General features: G+C 43.2%; 1 protein-coding gene across 2 annotated transcripts; it reads left to right on the plus strand.

Moving 5' to 3' along the window:
• Nucleotides 1-1,344: 1,344 nt before the first annotated feature.
• LOC132497569 (HLA class II histocompatibility antigen, DQ alpha 2 chain) lies at nt 1,345-6,740 on the plus strand. Of its 2 annotated transcripts, none has more exons than XM_060110844.1 (4): nt 1,345-1,426; nt 5,342-5,590; nt 6,047-6,328; nt 6,586-6,740. In XM_060110844.1, exons 1-4 carry the CDS (start codon nt 1,345-1,347, stop codon nt 6,738-6,740), a joined length of 768 nt encoding a protein of 255 aa, XP_059966827.1. The 2 variants fall into 2 exon arrangements, with proteins under 2 accessions (XP_059966827.1, XP_059966828.1); XM_060110845.1 differs by having other exon boundaries at nt 1,345-1,411.
• Nucleotides 6,741-8,045: the final 1,305 nt, after the last annotated feature.

Raw genomic sequence — 8,045 nt, forward strand, 5'->3', positions numbered from 1 at the left:
AGAAAGGCTGATGGTCACAGAATGGCTGTCTGATGCTGTTGCTATACGACGCTGCTTATGTTCAGCAAGAAAACACCAAAACCTAGTTGTGAGTTGCAGGCCAGCTCCTGGCAACACCAAGGCCTAATTAATAGTCCCAGGCAGCTCCCAGATGCCAGGGCTTTTTCTGTCTCACTCTTCTTTATAGTCTTTCTCACTGTGAGATAAGACAGTGCTGAAAAACTGGGGGCCATCTAACAGGGACAGGGTGATTGATTCTAAATAGAACCCCCATTAACCTGTGGCTTCCATAGCACACAGAAAATCAGTTCTTCTGAAAAAATAAGTTCCCCTCTAAAAACCGTCTTTGACTTTAGCTCAATCCTTAGTCCCTCACAAATACCTGGGGTTTTAATGTGGCAGGATAAAGAATATTAAAATATCCAGAAGATTAAAGGAAGAAAATTTTCTAAGTCAGAACAATTCCCTGAATTCTACCCTCAATATTTGACTTGACATTCTTAAGTTTAAAAAAATTATAGAGCATGCTAGCCAGAGCTTTCTTTAATGTAATCAATGCTCCCCAAATTCCTTTAAAAGTAGATAGGTTCACCAAAATATAGAGCATAAAGAATACTCAAGACAGGGAAAAAATTCAAATGAAAGATCATGCAGTTACTTTAGGCAGCATTACACGACATTACAAGTACTTTTATTGCCCTGGGTAATAAAAGCTTTTGAGAGTACAAAAAGAATAATTTACTCAACTGGATTCCTATAAGTAGAAAAGGCAAAGGTATTCCTTGGCTATCACCAGCAGAAATCACTTGGTTCAACTGAATATTTAGAGAATTCCATATGCACTATGGAAACAAAGAGAAAGACAGTTAACCCACGTAAGGAGGCAAGAGAAATGGGAGGAGGTGGGGCCTGCCATGGAGGGGGACGAACTCAGGGGAGAGACCCTGGAAGTTATAGCCCAGAAGATCCTGTCGGACACCATATTATTGATGACCTCATCTGTCCACGAGGCTGCTCAGAAATTCCCAGCCCTCTTGTCACCAGCAGGCATACACATGTGTGAGAAAACTCTGATTTAATACCCTCCCTCTTTTCATAGAAAATTCCCTCAGGTCCACTCTGAGTGGAGGCCACCTCAGAACCAGATTTCCCAGTTCCTTCGAGGCCTCTTAGTACAAAGTCTTCATCTGGCAACTGAGGTGTCATCATAGGGGATTTTTCTGATTGGCCAAATCCTGACCTGGCAGAGTGTGGTTTGGGTGTCTACAGAGTTCCTTCTCAGCTCAGCCCTTGTCATTGCTCTGCAACTCAGAACGGCCACTGCTGAGACCACCTTAAAAGAGGATGGTCCTGAACAGAGCTCTGATTCTGGGGGCCCTCACCCTGACCACCATGATGAGCCCCTGTGGAGGTGAAGACATTGAGGGTGAGTGCATGGTTGAGGGATGTGGGGACTAGAGTTGGGGAACAGGGAATTGGAGGAAAAAAAAGATAGAGTTTGGCCTAGAAATAATAGCAACTCCTCAAAGCATTCTCAATATTAAGCAAATCTAAAACTTATAGTCATTCCTCCTGCAGGAAACCAGAGTCCAGACCCATTCTCTTTGCTTCTTGTGCTGTTGCAGAGTTCACCAAGGACATTATTCTGTTTCTGATATTGGATGCAGTGAATATGTCCTGGAGGGCTCTAGGGCATTCATTCATTATTGCCTCAAAGATTAGAAATGTTTCCATAAGTGGATATTTTGTTACTAAAATTTTATGAACGATGGCTCCCAAATTTCTCTGAGCAAATTTTGAAGCTTTTTGTATATTTCTCCTAAAGTGTATCTTGGGGTAAATAGTTCCATGAATTCTGTATACTGTGTAGATACAAAGAAGGGTGACCTTTTCAGTCTCAGATCTATATACATGTCCATGCTGTCATCTGGCACAGGTGGGGAGAGGGCAAGCGAGCCCAGCAGAATGCCTTTACACAAGGCGTTTTACAACAGGGTCCTCACTTAATCTCAGTTACCTCATACGTGTCACCTCACAAATAACCAAGTAAAAGAGGTGTGTAGAAATGCTTTGTGTAGAAATGCTTTGTAAGTGATTAAGACACACAAATGTCAAAGATTATTCTTATTTTTTTTAGTTTTACCGTTACAAGTGTAGCTTTGCTTTATTTTCTTTAACAAAGTAAGAAATTTCCTTATTTTTATTTTAAAATTGAGAACTTTATTATAAGAAATTTGATGAATCAAATTATATTGTTTTCAAATTGTTAGCCCAAATTACCAGTTCTTCGCCCCATCTAAGGAAGTCCTTCAAGAAGAATGGGCAAGCACAGATTATTTATTTGGTCCCTTAGGTCCCTCTGCCTTTGCTGTCCCCCTCCTTCCACCCTCTTTTCTTATATTCCTTCGTCTTCCTTCCCTTCCAGGATCCATCCCTGGCCCACATCTTTGTTATTTTATAGACATTGAGTGAGTTTGTAAAAACCAAAGTAGAAAGGCCAGATAGTTCAAAAGGGAAGTGAAATGGAGGGTACTCTAATCTTCAGCAACTTTGCTAACCATGGCTGCTCCCATTCTAATTGTGTGTGGTAGTGGAAGTTTCACGTATTTCTCCAGAGCACTTCTAAATGTTGTTTCTTCAGCGTCACACTAGAGTGTCCTGGTCAGGCTCGACTTCCCCATTAGGCACAGGGGACACAGGCCAAGGGCCTGCAGTGCTTATAGGGCTCCATTAAAATATTTTATTATTTTAATTAGAAAAAAAATGAACTTTTAGGGTAGAAGAAAATGTTTTAATTTTTAATTTAGCCTAGATTACATTTGTCTTTATACCAGTATGGCCATAAAATATGACTTTTAATATTTTTGTGGAGGAAAACTTGCTTAAGCAACAGTGCTTAGGGATCACAATCATACTGCAGCCCTGGTCACTGCTGATTCTGATCATCATATAATTCTGCTACCTCTGTGCTTGTCAGTCTTCCCCGAAGTCTCTGTGATCCTCAAGAAGAGTAATTGACATTTTGTACACATTTTTGAACATGCAGCAAGCTAAGTTTGGGGGATGCAAAAATGGAAAGACATGCTATCTGCCCCATAGAGTGTACTAAGATTAGTAATGCTAAGAAAATGGTGCAGAAAAACAGAAGGAGTATTGCTGAGCAGGGCAATGGACGCAGCTGAGGCTGAAGCTGTAAAAGTGAATTGGTTCCAGTTGGCATAGCAGTGCGATGTTCTTCAGTGCTGGCAACTCAGGACAAGTAGCCGATGAAGAGAATAATTGTATATATTCATGATTGAAAAGGAGTCAAGAATATTCACTACAGGGATAAGGAGGCTATGTTGGAAGGCCTTTTAAGTGATCAACCAAGGGGTCGTGCTGGGTAATGATGAGGAATAGACTGACTTGAAAGCAGGACACTGGGATGGAGAGGTTGGAGGTTATAATGTGAGCAAAAACATGTGTAATGAGAGAACTTAGCTAAAAAGTTGGTAACTAAGCAGAAACTTCAAGAATGAACTGGGGCTTCCCTGGTGGCACAGTGGTTAAGAATCCACCTGCCAATGCAGGGGACACGGGTTCAATCCCTGGTCTGGAAAGATCCCACATGCCGTGGAGCAACTAAGCCCGTGTGCCACAACTACTGAGCCTGAACTCTAGAGCCCACGAGCCACAACTACTGAAGCCTGCACACCTAGAGCACGTGCTCCACAACAAGAGAAGCCACCACAATGAGAAGCCTGCTCACCTCAACGAAGAGTAGCCCCCACTGGATACAACTAGAGAAAGCCCGTGCGCAGCAACAAAGACCCAGCACAGCCAAAAATAAATAAATTAATTAAATAAATAAATTTTTAAAAAATAATGAACTGGAGGTGTCCAGGAAATCCTAACATATAGTTTCATTTCAGGGGAAAAAAAAAAAACAGACCGCTGCAAAGACCAAGGAACATGAAAGGATAATGTCATTTGGTTTGATTAATAGATAAGGTCAGATGAGGATGTTGGATACATCCATCCCAGAACTCAGCACAGTACGCTGTACTTGCTCCTTTACTCACCTGACTCTCCCATTAATCAATAGTATCCTTGTCGGCAGAGACCATGCCTGATTGATGTTTTACTCTTTGCCTCCCACAATGTCTGAAACCCTGTTGATGCTCAGTAATTGAGGAAGGAAGGAAAGAGAAAATGATAAAAGGCTTGTATGTGTCTGGACAAAATTGTCCAGTCAGGCTTACTTGAGTAGAGTCAAACTGAACTGGTTGCCATTCTGCTTTGACATCCTCAGAAAAGTATATTGTCCATTTGAAGAAAACAGCAGAACAGTACCTTGAGTCCTCAACAAATACGTGTTGAGTCAGAAAAAGAAGTTTAGTAACCTCCTTAAAGAAAAAAATAGGGGTGGGAAATAACAGAAATCCAAAATAAAACTTCCATTTCTTACTTCAGAAGCAATCAAGCACTCTCCTTTAAGGATCACTACTGTTAACAAAACAGACAACTTAAAACCATTGTTTATTCTTTATATGTTTTGTAATACTGTCACTGTCCTTGTCATACTCGTTCTTACACCCTGTAACAGTTAGAGGAAACTTTTAAAATAATAAGATTCCGTGTGCTTTTCCTTGGTTTAAAAAAAATAGGATGGGGCTTCCCCGGTGGCGCAGTGGTTGGGGGTCCGCCTGCCGATGCAGGGGACACGGGTTCGTGCCCCGGTCCGGGAAGATCCCACATGCCGTGGAGCAGCTGGTCCCGTGAGCCATGGCCACTGAGCCTGTGCTCCGCAACGGGAGAGGCCACAACAGTGAAAGGCCCGCGTACCGCAAAATAAATAAATAAATAAATAAAATAAAAAATGAATCTTGTATAGAAAACATTCTGCTCTGAACCAGTCCTGAGGGGAGAGGAACCATAATGAATGTGTTATTAACTGATGAGAGAAGTAAGTGAGAAAGAAAACTTATGAAGCAAAGGGAAGTAAACTAACACCATGATCATTCATTCCCTTCTTTCTTCTTTCTTTCCATTATGATATTTATCACAAGCCTACAATGTGCCAGGCACTGAGCTGGACATGCAGGAAATAGCAGTAAACTAGGCCTGTAAAAATTCTGCCTTTCTGAGCATATGTTATAGTGGAAAGACAGATTGGATTCTAACAGGACAGTTACCAACACTGAGGGTGAAGGAAACAGGTGCTGGGAATTTTGCTTCCAGACTGTGCCAGAGGTGAAGACTACAATGTTTGAGAGTTAAGTTTCTTCTGTTACTTCGTTTAACATGGTTCTTTCCTCTCCCTCTGTTTTCCACCTTCCTGCCCCTCACCTTCACTTATCAGCTGACCACGTTGCCTCCTATGGCACAACTGTCTACCAGTCTTATGGTCCCTCTGGCCAGTACACCCATGAATTTGATGGAGATGAGCTGTTTTATGTGGACCTGGAGAAGAAGGAGACTGTCTGGCGGCTGCCTGTGTTTAGCAAATTCACAAGTTTTGACCCACAGGGTGCCCTGAGAAACATAGCTGTGGGGAAGCATAACTTGGATATCTTGACTAAACGCTCCAACTTTACCCGTGTTCCCAATGGTAGGTGTCCACCATTCTGCCTCTCTTTACTGAAACTGTTGTTTCATACCAGGCCTCACTCTCTTGTCCCCTAAGGAGAGATACCCTTCACCACTCTATAAAACTCTCTCCTTTCCAAGGAGTCTCCAGACCTTCTCATAGTAATTACTGAACCCTCATCCTCCCTCTTCTCAAAGATCACATATTTCCATGTAATATAAGGATCCCTACTCCCATAACATATTCCTTGAATCCCTCAAGGAGGAGTCCCACAACCTCCCTCCTTAGCAAGCATGCCCACAGAGAACATGGGGATAAAGCAGAGGCAGTGAATAGCATCTCCCAAGCAAAAGGGAGACAAGAGCTCTTCCACTGTCAGACCAGAAAATGTTGGTGGGAGGGCTCCCCCAGGATGCAATGCAGAACCTCAGAGCAGAGCTATCCTCATTTCACATCAGTGCTGTTTTCTCACCACAGAGGTTCCTGAGGTGACTGTGTTTTCTAAGTTCCCTGTGTTGCTGCATCAACCCAACACCCTCCTCTGTCTTGTGGACAACATCTATCCTCCTGTGATCAATATCACATGGTTGAGGAACGGACACTCAGTCACAGAGGGTGTTTCTGAGATCAGCTTCCTCCCGAAGAATGATTTTTCCTTCCTCAAGATCAGTTATCTCACCTTCCTCCCTTCTGATGACGATGTTTATGACTGCAGAGTGGAGCACTGGGGCCTGGATAAGCCACTGCTGAAACACTGGGGTATGTACGAGCTCCACCTCTTTGATACTTTCTCTTCTCTATCAAGTACAGAATGTCCTGCCTTTTAGCCCCTAAATCACACGGTCCAGAGCTTGTTTTCCACACTTCAAGTGTTTCTAAAGATATACTTCCCTCTCTTCCCTAAGCGGGGTGCCCTGAGTCTTTGTAGAATGAACACCACACCTCCTGCCCCATCCCAAACACATGCACATGAACCAACACTCTGTATTCTGAGTTTTACAACTTCACTTTTGCAGAGCCTGAGATTCCAACCCCTATGTCAGAGCTGACAGAGACTGTGGTCTGTGCCCTGGGGTTGACTGTGGGCCTCATAGGCATCGTGGTGGGCACTGTCTTCATCATCCAAGGCCTGCGCTCAGGTGGTCCCTCCAGACACCAAGGGCCCTTGTGAGTTGCACCCTAGAAGGGAAGGTAAGGATTCAGATTTGTCAGCATTGGAGACAGTATAGGAGGGAAGAAGGTGGGAAGAGGTTTGTGGACTCAAATGTGGTGAAAAGTTGAGGAGAACTGGGAAAGGTCATGATGATTGCACAGAAGCCCCCTAGGACTCATCAATCTCATGTCTGTCCTGTTGCAGGTGCACTGCCCATCTACCAGAGCAGAAGAGTGGACACGCTAGATGACCTAGAACTATCTCCATATAGCTTCTCTCCTCTTACACTCCTCCTCTCACCTCTTCTCTGGGACTTAAGATGCTTATCCCTTAAAGCTCACATATACCTCGGAATTCTCCCCCTGACTACCTGATGATTTTTTTCTGTTCTCAATAGTTACATACCATGGGATCACTGGCATATTCCACCCAGTTACCTAATCCCTAGTGACCCTGATCCAGTATCATCATGGAAGCAATAAATCCTCCTTTTATTGAAACTTTTCCTGTCTTTCATCTCGAGGCTGACTAGGACCTTGTTCCCTTATGGTTTAGGCCCCTTAATTTCGTTTCTCAGATCATGTTTCATGCCCAGTAACACAGGAGCAACCTGTGTAGACTAATAATATGTTGTTATCTTAGCTGAGATTATTATTTCTCTCTTCCTTCTGTTCCCACTCTTGGCACTGTCACCCACCCCCCTAATTCAGGCATCATTGAAGATAATATATACTCTTCTCCCATGGTGTAGATTTGTTAGAGCAGAAATGCAAAAAACAAGAAATAAGTCTGTACTCATCTGAATATAGCTTTTAAAAGTTATGACAGAGGCTTCCCTGGTGGCGCAGTGGTTGAGAGTCTGCCTGCCGATGCAGGGGACACGAGTTCGTGCCCTGGTCCTGGAAGATCCCACATGCTGCGGAGCAGCTGGGCCCAGTGAGCCATGGCTGCTGAGCCTGCGCATCCAGAGCCTGTGCTCCGCAATGGGGGAGGGCACAACAGTGAGAGGCCCGCGTACTGTAAAATAAATAAATAAAAATAAAAGTTATGACAGAGAAATAGGAGAAAGGAATTTTGAATCTTAAAAGTACCAAAAGCCAAATTTTTGGTACCAAAAGTCAAAATTTGTTCCCAGAACTTTAAATTTGTGAAGAATGAACGAGGATAGTAAAAGCATTCCTTTCTCCTCCCCACCCTTAAGGAGCTAAGGATTCCCTAGGCAGAGAAAGAAATGAAAGTCAGTTAGGAGAGGATCAGAATACAACATAATGCAGGTATCTGAGAAGGACCAAAAACTTTGTCCTTACTTAGGTTTAGTAACAA

This window comes from Mesoplodon densirostris, chromosome 10 (genome assembly GCF_025265405.1).
Source record: "Mesoplodon densirostris isolate mMesDen1 chromosome 10, mMesDen1 primary haplotype, whole genome shotgun sequence".
Lineage (NCBI taxonomy): Eukaryota > Metazoa > Chordata > Mammalia > Artiodactyla > Ziphiidae > Mesoplodon > Mesoplodon densirostris.